General features: G+C 37.7%; 1 protein-coding gene across 1 annotated transcript in view; it reads right to left on the reverse strand.

The window, feature by feature from the left end:
* Positions 1-12,712, reverse strand: part of tox2 (TOX high mobility group box family member 2) — a 117,965-nt gene that overhangs the window by 52,806 nt on the left and 52,447 nt on the right. Inside the window, exon 3 of the mRNA XM_024270707.2 lies at positions 6,360-6,419. Coding sequence (XP_024126475.1) covers positions 6,360-6,419 — 60 coding nt within the window. The remainder of the gene's footprint in view (positions 1-6,359; positions 6,420-12,712) is intronic.

Genomic DNA, 12,712 nt, shown 5'->3' on the forward strand with positions numbered 1-12,712 from the left:
AGAAATCTTTTATTGAAATGAAGAAAAGCCTGCATGAGTCGCTCATCAATCGAGCCTCATTTATTGGCCTCCTTATTAACAGTTAGATCCTACGTGTCCCTCTGTGATTACAGTTACAAATCCCAGTGAGCCTTATGCTCTGACATGGAAATGCTAACAAAACTTAGCCTGAGGATTAGTGTGTGAGGATAAACCTCCAACATGGACCGAAAAAGTTCAGATATTCAAATCAGAAGAAAATGGAAAATGTATTTTATTTGGTTTTCACCAGAAAAAAGAGGAAATGGATCAATTTAAAGACTCACTCTGATGAAAATGGTCTTTGTGGAGTTTTTAACATGTTTTGAGATGGACCTGCTGCACACAACAAGATGGTGACTGACATCATCAGCCAGGAAATTACACAACTCTATGTGAATCTTTTTTTTCCTGTTTGAATATTTTCTTTATTAATAGGAATCTAAAAAATAGGCAGCCAAAAATGTTCAGTCAAAAAAGCATGATATTGTCCTTTTTCTTCTAAAGTGTGTATTATTTTGTAGATTTGAAACTGAAGTTAATCATATTTGTTCTCCACTAACGCTGATATGCTCTTTTTTAATGAATTATGTATATTATAATCTTGAAGCAACAAATGTACGATATTTATATCATAACAAATCATAACAAAAATATGTAATTATTTATTAAAGTCATTGTGAATCAGGAACAAAAGATTTTTGAATAAGAGCCTTTTTTGTGACCTAGAAAATACGCTCCGCTCCACAACAGGCAGAGGGAGAAGGACGGTCCAGCCCCCAACTTAGAGTCGAATTTCTAATGAACTCCTGGCGCTCTGCAGAAACTATGTCTGGAAAACCACGAAGCTTTTTCTCATTTTGGCTAAAAATGGCATAATCCTAACTGAAAGACCATTGGGAGCGCTTTAGATCAAAAGATAATCAGAGTGGGACTTTAACAGTAAGCAGTAAGCAGGAAATGAAATAATTTTGCTCCATCATGTCATTGGAATAGATTCGTTAACTCTCCAATCCATAATATTCCAGCTATGACGATCAGAAAAGAGGCACCACTGGACGTCAGTGCAGTCCTAGATTTTCTTGTGTTACTGTGACTGTTGTGCTGGATTGCACACATACACACACGTTGTGCATGTTAGAACCACATGCAGCGTCTTGGCAGCAAAGACGCTACAGCAGCAGCAGCAGCCAATCAATAAAACCTTGTTACGCTAATTGCAAGATCATAATCTCCGTTCCTACTTCTGCTGAATATCCAAACAGTCACTCCATTAGTCGAATTATTCCCCTGTGCAGTTTCTTCATCTCTTCCCCGTCCCGTCTCTCTTTTTTTTTTCGGTGACATATTTCTCTCAAACAGCAGTTCTGCTAAATTAATTCATTCAAGTCAAGGAGAGACACATCAAAAGAAAGCAAGTTTGAGGTAAAGTGCTGATGAAGTGCACTGCTTCTTTCACTTTGCTATCAAACTATCCAAAGGCATCTCACCGCTGCACTGCATTATTATTATTATTATTATATATTTTTTTTGATGGTGCCACTCTTTTGCTCACTAAAGGTGAAGGTTTTGTGATGGAGTAAAGAAAAAAAACTCTCAGTTTGCTCGTATTTTCCACTGTGGCAGTTTCATTAGATGTCAGCGCTCCCAGTCTTTAGTTACTCTTTCCAACAATGTTACTACGACTGGTGACCGGCCTCAGGGGCAGACAGGGACCTTGTTGATTTCAAAGACCTGAAGTCCGCGGCCTTGTCATCGAATCGCTAACACTTTGTCAGTCTGCTGCAGGTGGAAGAAACAATCCAGGCAGGGTCAGAAAACGCTGCTCATGGGAACGGCGGCATGAGAATGGCACTGACCCTGTTTCCGTCTTACTCATCTCCCGAGCACATGCGATCACAAGCTCGTGAACTAACATGCGTGTGCTTTATACGCGCACTTAAGATAGGTGAGCCATTAAATGGAGCAATTACAAGAGGAAACTGAGACAGCCTACCACTTTCTCACAGTAAGAAAACGCTGACCCAATTGCATTTCAATGCAACAGAGGGGGTAAAAAAAAGACAAAATGAGAAAAAGAGAGGGAGCAATAAAGAAAAAAAATAAGATAATAGAGTGGCAGAGAAAAGTCAGCTTTAGGCAGTATGATTTGTTTTTTTGCCTAAGATGGAACACATTGAGAATAATGTGGCAACTGTGCAAGATTGCACATTTGTGGAAGAGGAGAAAAAAAGAGTTATAAATAAAAATTACCCCTGCAGCTACTCTATGATACTTTCACAGAAAAGTTGATTTTTATCTCAAAACTGGAGAATAAGTCAAAATGAAATTGATTTTTTATACTTGCCTAATGTGTTTTTAACCCAATTTTGACCCGTTTAAAATTCTAAAGCACAGAGTTGTGTGAAACACCAACAACAAGCTGTTTGAGACTGAAAATGATTCAGTGGTACAAAACAAAAAGTATTGCAGTGATCGTGTCAGTCAAATGTTGCCGTGCTCCAAACTAAAAATAATGTTTCCGACATTGCAATTAGTGCAAAAAAGGGGCAAGAATTTTTTTTTAAACTCCCATACTCTCTTGTAATTTACTACTATTGAAGCCTGTTTTTGTGGCTAAATCCCTTATTTTTTTATTTTAAGGACTTCTCTCAGCAAAGCTTTACATGAAGGCCGAGTCTACACATGAACACATAACAGATCAGTATCTGTTTTACTGTATGACATGATGGGTTTAAAAAAAACAAAAACACATTGTCTCCAACAATGGCAGCACAGCAGAACAAGTTACAGTGGTGAGGCAGCTCACATGGAACGCCATTTGAATAAAATCAGTCTTGATGCAGTGATTCCAAATATAGCCGGCATTGTTAGCAAGTAGGACAGGCTTTTTTTGGCAGAAATTTTTGACAAAGGTTTAGAGCTTTTACTAAGTATCACCCACTGTGATAAAAATTGTGTTTTTAACATGTTCCAGTGGTATTCTTCTCATGATAGGGACAAATATTAAGAAAATTAAGCTTAAAGTGGCATTTATGAGTATTTATGTGCTTAAGCACTTATGTCTTAACTGTATATTGTTTAAATTGTAAAGTTTTCTTGGGAACCTGGAAAGCCGTTTGTAAATAAAATGTATTATTATTATTATTTCTTGATTTTCATCATAGTGGCAGACGAAAAATGCAGTTGGATAAAGATTGCAGCTGTAATGTAGAAACAATAATGGGCGGGACATAACACAGAGGTGAATTTCAGATCATCTCTGAAACTATGAAAAGAGCACAGGCTTTTTTTTTTTTTTTTATTTGGCTAACATCTTTATAATTAAAAAAAACACCCAAAATACAGTGTTCTCCCGATTATTCGCCGTTTCACATACTCGCGGAATTTTTCACGTGACTCTTCCGGTTTGTCACAAAGATGCTTTCATGAAACTTTTGTGTCCGAGGATTGATGGGATTTTAAGGGTGAGGAAGGCTGGTACTGAATTCTTTACTTGATTCAACATAATCCCAATAATTTGAGAAATGTGGTGTAAAAACACACACATCTATTAATATAAGGATTACAGATTTTATTGAAAATGTATTAAGTTAAGGAAAGTCCAAGTAATTCCAAATATTTTATTTTTTTCCCTTAAAAATAATTCTTTCTGCTTTCCATTGATTAGTTAGTTTGTACATTGATCTTTATGCTCCAATTTGTGCAACAACATTTTTAATGTTCTTTTTAAATCCAGAAGAAGTTCCCATCAGTGATGTTTGTGTTTTGGCGATCTGTGTATTTTGTTGTCAGAGTGTGTGTCCAGCCCTCAGGCCTCCTTGATTCCAGCTGTCAGAGGGAAGAAGAGGCAGAACTTGGTGAAGCGGAGAATAGAGCAAGGCACATGTCAAATGTGAGGGGATTTTGAGTAAACAAAGTATAACACAGAGCAAAGCTAAATCGTCTCTCATCCCATCACAGTCCTTCACGCTATTTCTTCTTCTGTCTGCCTCTGATGCTTCTGTGAACCCTACCTTCTATTTCCCTCTCACTTGTTATGCCTATTTATTTCACCGACTTTTCAACGCCTTATCTGTCCTGTGAGTCGTGGTTTCAAAAATCTGTTTGACATGTGAGAATTATAATTGTGAGGAGTCAAAATATTCACAATTTTGTAAAAAGAGGCCTAATGGGAAAATTCCCTTCTTTTTACATGTATGTCGGTTGTCAAATGGATTTAGGTCAAAACTGAAAATGTAGAAAACAGAAATACTAGCAGCTAAACGAGCAACTCAGGGATATGACTCATATTTTAACTAATTAAAAAAAACATTTTACACTGTTACATGCAGACACATAAAACCATTGTATAACCTGAGGCTTGATTCAAATAATTGTAATTGACAGGGACAAACTTCCCCCTCCCCTGAGCATGTCATGTGGGCTTATTCCCAAACTCCACAAATCCCGCTGTCCAAACACAACCATATGCTCTCCCAGTTGCTCCCAACCAGCTGTGCTACAGTATCTGACAGGGTCGCCATATTTTCAATGTCCTAACTCAATTAGGCCAATTACAGACTTTACTTAGGGTTGACTAAAGCAGGAGTTCTATTTGTAAGGACAAAAGTAGAGGCGGAAAAAAAATCTCTTTTTCTTGTTAATGGAACTATTTTGAATTATTATTTTTTTTATAGTAACTTTTTAAAGGTGCTGTTAGTTTGAAGACTTATCTGACAATAATGACACAAAACTGACGAAAAGTTAATGCTGATTATTTTTCTTTGGCAATTTTTTAAAGCAAAAAGCTAGAACCAAAAGCTGGGAAATTATTAATATTATTTATACATACACTTTTACACATTAAATAAAGAATCCTTATTCACATAAATGCAAAAGAATTAAAGAAAAAAACATCACACCCAATGGCTGTCCGCACATCGTCCTATTTTACAGCATAAAAAAACTTTTTACAGCAATTTTTTTGTTTGTTTGATTGAGATTCTCTATTCAATAAGGAATAAACTGGTACTTTACAGAACTCTGTTCTCTAAAAATGGTTAAATGTGTTTTCTGTGGAGATTAAATGTTGAGAAATCATTCCTGCTTCTTCTTATTTCACCTATAACTTTGTGCTTTCCAGTTTCATTTGCAACACAATTTGTAGTCTTAAACAAGTCCTGTAGCATCCTTGTTTTATTGCCATTTATTTCCATGAATATATCTTGTAAAAGCAGAACAAGTTCACTACAAGTAGATAAATACATCCACACTCTCGTCTCGTTGGAGAGGCCGCTTCTGGTTAGAAATTTTAACAAAGTGTCCAACCCTATTGGGAAGTGTAATTGCTCCCCTACTTATCACACTGTGATGTGGTTATCTTTGAAGAAAAGCCTTTGGCGTAACTAAGTAAAGTAGTATTTTAAAGGAGAACAGTGGAAGGGAGGTGCAAACAGTTTGGAGACCCACTGGTTTACGTTGTTTCCGCTTCCTCCCTCGTCTGTCCCCCCCCCTCCTGGTTCGTCCCACATCAACATCCAAAACTTTGGCAATCAGGCCCCATGTCCTCTCCCTTCTCATGAGTCCTTGTAAAATGCATGTTTTTTGTCACAAATGATGTTATCTGTTTGTTCTTCTGTTTGTTACCAATGGCGAAAATGAACGCCAATATAACCTAGACGTTATTGCATGGGCACATGACCTTGGATAAAAGAAACAAGATTGTATACATTTTTATTTTGAAATGACAACAGATTTTTTGTTTTGAAACTCTGATCTGTTTCTAGTGGACTTTAAACAGAGCTGCTGAGTAAAACATGCGTTGTGTTACTTTGCAATAAATGTAAACATTCTGATTGATTACTGAACACTCTATTTTTTTTATCTCAAAACAATGCAACAAAGACAAACCAGTGTAAATCAGACGTTATACTTTTCCCTTAGATTTAAAAAAAAATGTTTTGTATGTATTTATTGTATTTATATCTATTTACAGTGCAAGTTGATGAAGTATTTAATGCTTTAATGTCTGAATCATTTCAGATTACATGTTCAAGCAATAGAAAAAACAAATTAACTGTGTGTTCCCCCTGTAAGCACTGCTCCTCGCATTACGATGATAGAAAGCATGAAGCCTGTCTAATGCTGTTATCCATCAGCAAAAACACAGAGATAAATCATCTGCAAGAGTTTTGAAAGATTCTACTTCTTTCGTCAGATGTCACAAAGTCCTGCGGTTGCTTTCAAGAACTTGTTAGCCTAACAAGAATGCACCATGGTGGAAGAAAAGGGATTCCACGACAAGTCAGACAAAGATCAGGACTGGATGAAATAAAGGGGAAAAGGCAATTGGAACTCACTTGGTTTGGCGGGAGGAACTCTTGGTTGTTTTCATTCATGTACATGTTGTCACCATCAAACTAAAAGGAGAAAAATGAGAGAACAATGAGGCCGAGGACAGCAGAGACAAATTTCAGTCAGTCAGCAGAGAAACAGTGTAACACACAGCATCCTAATGACTGCAAGTTCTCGGCTTATAGACCTTGATGCTCTGGTGGATGTCAGTAATTACAGTTCATTAGAGACATGTATAATTAGGCCCTGTCAACGCCTGTGAAACTCAGACCCAGCTTGCCCGCAGCTTGAGTGTGTGTTAGCCAGAGCGTTCTTACACCTAACTGCTGCGATTCCTGGGAAATCATCAGGCAACGGATTCACAACACAGAGACACGGGACGGAGCTCAATGTGTTCTCATTTGGATGTTGATAGTGTAAAGTTGTGTTCACACCGAACACAATTTGTATGTCAAATTTAAGTCAGACAGCTCTTTCATTGTGAGTCGTACAAAAATGTGTTCATAAACTAGATGCCGCCCCAATGTGTGGGAGGAGCTACCGCCAAATACCTTTAGCCTGAATTGGAAGCATTGACTGTATATCTCATTTACAATGCATCAAAGACATGGATGATCTCATGAAATCATTTTTATCAATTTTGAAGAGCTCTACAAAAGCATGCCTGGGTTCATGAGATCATTCAGAGTCTCTCCCATACGGTGGGGTTCACCATCTACTGCAGAAGCTGCATCTGAATGATGGTTGCTTTCAGCGGTACTTCTGTCTCTCTGTGACCCAGTTTGACAACTTGTTGACTCGCAATAGTCCGAGGATGCGATGATGAAAAAAAAAAAAAAACTATCATGAAGTTCGGGAGGAGAACGATTACTCTCCTTCATGTTGGTTCAGAACTCCACCCTCTGATCATGTCATCAACATGTCACTATGGGCAAAGCTGAGACTGATTAATGTGTTACGTCTTCTTCGCCAAAGTTCCAATATTTGAACACCAAATTGTGCTGCTGTCAGTCCGCTATGACACGCACAACGCTCAAATCTCACCACAGGACCTCTGAAAGCTTTACTTGCAGTAAACTTTAAGTTTATTTTTAAGTTAATGAAAGTATACTTAAAGTAACTTAATGTAGAGTAACCAATTAGCCTCTGAAATACGTTTTTGGACGGAGAGGAAGCCAGAGTTCCCAGGACATGCAAACTCCACACTGACAGGTACTCCATGAATTTTGATACAAGCCAGGACTTAAACCAGCAACTTTTGTGTTTGAAGGCATGAGCTCTAACCACTGCACCACCAAAGTTTTCATCTTTTAATGCTGATTTCTCACTGACTACAACCCAGTAGGAGCCAAAAAGTTTTCCTTCCAGCTTTCAAAAAACAAGACACTGATATGTATTTATGCAGTAGTTATTAATACTATGATAAACATAAATGAACTGTTGGTCATTTTACATGAATAAAACACAAACATGAAAAGAAAGTAGCTTTTTTAAAACTTTTGTTAGAAGTCCATTTTAATATAAAAGACACCCTGATTTGATCATCTTAACACAGTAAAAGTAGTAGAAGAAAGTGTAATGTCATCAGTGATGACATAAAAATAGTAAATGTCACTCTTGTTGGTACATCTCCGCCAGAAATGTAAATCTAACAAACCAAAATGAAATCCAAACTAATTAAGTGACAATAGGTATGAACACACTTAAAACTACTTAATTAAAAAAAAAGAAAAGAAAAGTCTCTTAATAATCCAGTGCGCCTTAATACTGGTTGTGCTTATTGACGTCCATTGATTTATTTTTTTTGTAGTACAGAACGGGACGTGTCAAAATGTTGTAGTGATATTCGACTTGTGATATGCACTGCCCTTCGACTATTGGTTAAAGTTTCAGTTAGTTTACTTTTTTTGTGCCTCTTTACGACTTTCTTACTTTTTAGCTTATAGTTACTTTTTAACATTTAGAAACTTTTTACATTTTTTCTTTGATAAAAGAGCCACAATGAAAGGGTAAAATAGCTACATGTGGCTCCGGAGCCGCAGGCAGCAGATCCCTGGTTTAAGAACAGTGACAAATTTGATCATTCTGAAAATGTATTTTTTTGGGACAAATTTTCACATTTCCAAACAAATTTTAAGTTAAACTTTGGGGATTGTAGCGCAGTTCACTGAATCAGAATTGTTTTAAAACTTTTTTTAAGGCTGTTTACGGTTAGCCAAACCTATGGTTTTAGCTAATACTAGATGGTAGGTTGCTAGCATGCTAAACTAAAACTGCATTGTTAGCATGTTAGCATGCTGACGTCAAGCTATCTGTGCTAGATTCTGCAGACTCATGAACAGACTTCCAGGCGTGTGTAGAGTAACTAAATGGCAAATGACAGGAAGGTCAGCAGGCACTTTGACCCAGATACCGATCTGCTGTGCCAGACAGTTTCTCTACAGCAGGAATTTCCAGGCCTCTTCAGAACTTTTTATTCAAGACAAAATGGCATTCTTTTCAAGGCGTGGGAGGGCGTGCGTTTTCCGCTACAACAGCTAAATTCATATTAGATATAGGCGATGAAAAGTGACATATTTTTTTTAAGCCAACTGGTCCCGAACCACCTACTTTTACAGGTATCAAGTTTCGACTATACAGACCAAAAACTGTGAACGCCACCCATCAGCTCTTTAAGAAATGAGGACAGGAAGCCTCTTTTATTTCTGAACTGAAGAAACTCAGAATGCCTTAAGCAGGGAGAAAAGAACTAGAAGAAAATTGACAGTTCTGGGCTATGGTGTGAGTAGAAGAAAGACAAGGGTGCATCCCTGAGCTAATGGTTAAGGAGATAGCAATTCAATGTAAGTGGAAGGTCAAGCTTGGGGAGATACCGCATGTATGCGCAGGGTGGGGGGGATTGAGTGAGAAGTAATAACAGAGTTAGCACTGAAACGGTGAATGAGACAGAAGCCGTGGAGAGCGGGACGCCTCCAAGTAGCAATGATAGAGCCGGTGGTTGTTCTGACTGCGGAGTGATTAACACCGGGGTCACAGCCAGAGGCAACAGCCTGAAAGACACAAGCATACAAACACACTTGTACCCACACTCCCACAGGCCTTCACTGCCTCGCTGTCTGATGCTATTTGGCAGCAAGCATTTATGAGAAAACAAAACACACCTCAAGACAGTCCGCGGCGGCTGAGATGAATTACAGGTGCTGCTGTTGGGTCAGATCGTCGGATGGATCTTTGTCTCTGTAGGTTACTAAAGGTTTTTCTCAAGGTTTGCCCAGGAGGATCAAAGTTATCAAGTATTTCATCACTGAAATGTATTTGCCCAGCACAATTTTTTTTTTTTACGAGAACTATATTTTATTCGTATTTTGGCGATTTATTTACATTTTTTTTCAATTTGAACGTAAAGTAACTTATGACACATTTCTGATAACTTTCTTCAGTCAGAACCCCATCGTTATTATTCATCCCCTGATGAAGCTATTATTTCTAGTGCAACGATTTCAGCTTGATAGGACTATTAGTTTGCTAGAAGAACAATCATTGTGTTCTGCAATAAAAAATGAAATCACCTTCTTTATTGCTCTTGGAAAGTGATTTTACATGCAGCCCTAATCACACGGTGCAATATGTGATGGGGTTAGAATAGGTTATTCTCACACCTGCAAACACATCTCAATGAGCAAAACAGGGTAAGCACGAAACAATTACGTAGAATGTCAAAGAGTAAACAGCAGTCAGCGGCGGTGCTTCTGCTGCACGACGCAGCGAGTCACAGAGGACACACTTGTTAAAATAACAAGCTGCATCTGCATCAAGGGAAAATGTATTAGATTATTATTTTCAGACTTTATGCGGTTAATAAGCACTGTGCGGTGTAAACATTAAGAAACAAAGACAATAAGTTTAATTGAGTGAGAAAATCTCATTAGGATATGACTTTTAAGCTCTTTACTTGTTTGTTTGACTAAATTAAAGTTCTAAATGCTGCAGAAAATTCTCTTTTTTTGTTTACATAAAAGTAGTAAATTACCATCCCATTAAACACCATAAATGACATGACTGACAGCAAGAAACACACTGTCCAGTTGTCTGAAATAAAGATATATCAATAATTAAAGCCATGAGTGGCGTTGTATGGCTCACAGGCGCTAACTGCCCCCGCCCTCATTGCCCCCTTTTGACCTACCCTCACCCCACCTCTCTCCCCTTCTGCCCCTCCCACCCTGGTCAAAGCTGCATGAGACAAATTCATAATATTTTTTTCAAAACTTTTTGTTGCTTTTATCTCCATAGCAACAATTTTATTTTTTGTTCGTCTGTGGGTGATAAACAGGTCTGTTATTTTTTAAAGAATCAGAAAAAGTGGATTTCTGTGGCAATGGAGGGTTTTTGTTAGCCACGCCCACATTTCTAATATGTTCATATTGTCTATGTTAGATTCATTCAGCTTGAGCTGAACGGACAAGCGGTAAAATAATGTAAGAAACAAGAAAACGTTACTTTTGCAAACTTGCTGATGCAGTTCAAAGTTGAAAAACTTTGAGTTTTTTAAACAGCGAGTCAGGATGTTCTTGACTTACGTGTTTTGGTTTCACTGATGGAATTGGCTTTATTCAAGTTTTGAATGGTTTCGCCCTCTGTGATATCATTGTTTTGAGGGGTTGGTTGTTCAAAATGTATTTTACGCCAAGGTGCGTGCAAATTTGGTGAATTTTTGAGCATGTGGGGTGGTGGGGGGCAACATTTTCTTTCAAAGGTACAATAAGAAAGAAGAATCGCAACGAAAATCTGGTCCTTTGAGTCCAGGACTACTGTGGACCATAATATATATATATATATATATATATATATATATATATATATATATATATATATATATATATTTCTTTTTTGTGGTTATAGGAGTCAAACAAGAATTTGCAAGCTTGTAAATACTTAAATGCTCAAACCGTTTCTCTGCGAGGGACAGTAATTTGCCGACCTCCAGTTGAATTCTGTTAATACCTCTGATCGCTGGATTATGAGGTCTTTAAGTGACCTCTGAGGCACATACTTGATATGCAGTGGATACCTCCAAGATTTATGGGAAAAAAAATGCTTTATCCAGAAATATGTCATAAAAACAGATGGAAATATTTTAAAAAAGGGGTGAATATAAAATGTTACTCTGATAAAGCAGACGAATCCAGACATGTTAAGTGTGAATGTGCAAAGCAGTTAACAGGACAGAGAAAGGGAGGCTTGTAGTGGAACGAGCGCGGCGTGTCTCTCCATGTTTGCTTTTTCTGAGGCTCTGAGGTCATTAATCATAGTGGTCAAATCTATAGCAAAACAATTGAGCAAAGGAAAACAGGGGAGGGGGGGGGGTGAAGGTGAGAGGGTTGGAAAGAAAGCTAGAGTGGGATGGAGGAGAGATGTTGAGCTAAGAATGAAGGTGAGAAGTACTAAGATGGACGGAGGAGATAAAAATGAAAACCGAACACCCACAATCCAAACAGATAAGAAGAGAGAAAATTGTGTACAAAGTTTTTTTTGGGTATAAATTCATGTTTACCGTGTTGTTGCTTCACTGATCCGCATATTTGTTTCGGCAGAGAGTCTTACACTGGATGCCCTTCCTGATACAACCCTATTTTTTTATCTTGGACCGGCACAGGGAAACCCAGAAATAAAATCATTTCCGATTGAGCAAAGCAATTTTTTAGTGGCAATTATAATAATTTTAGTTTTTTCCATTAAAACATTTTTATATACTAAATCAGGGCTCTCAAACTGAAGACCTGCGGGTCATTCAAAAACATACTTTTGGCACAAGTGGAACCCCATAGTCAGCCAGACTCTGCCTTCAGTGGCCCCAAGGTGAGTTTGAGAACCCTGTGCTAAAAGTATCTGGACACTTGCTTCTCCTTGAAGCATAAACAAAAGTTCAACCTCCCCAGTCTGAAAATGATTCACCTTACCTATCAGTTTGGAAATCCATGGATATATTTAATGGTCAAACTTTATGGTTCCATCAATGATCACAACACATTTTATATTTTTACAGATGCTGTAAAGGTTTTTTCTTTTTCTTTTTATAATGGGACACATTGTAAACATTTTGCAACTGCATTATGGTTTGGCTGAATTGAAAGAAAACTGAGGACGACAACGTATCATTGTGAGAGTTGGTTCTGTTAGTCCAGATGTGCAATGCACAACATTACCTTTAATCTACATGACATTTAGCTGATAAAAATGTTGCAGAATCTGAGGCTTGAAATGTACAGTTTTGCTGAATTATAGTGTTTGTATCTAAGTCCACTTTTGTACACCTTCTGATGGTCTTAGCGTTGGTTGTGACCAAAGTAAATCAGGT

The sequence above is a fragment of the Oryzias melastigma genome, linkage group LG5 (assembly GCF_002922805.2).
Source record: "Oryzias melastigma strain HK-1 linkage group LG5, ASM292280v2, whole genome shotgun sequence".
Taxonomy (NCBI): Eukaryota; Metazoa; Chordata; class Actinopteri; order Beloniformes; family Adrianichthyidae; genus Oryzias; species Oryzias melastigma.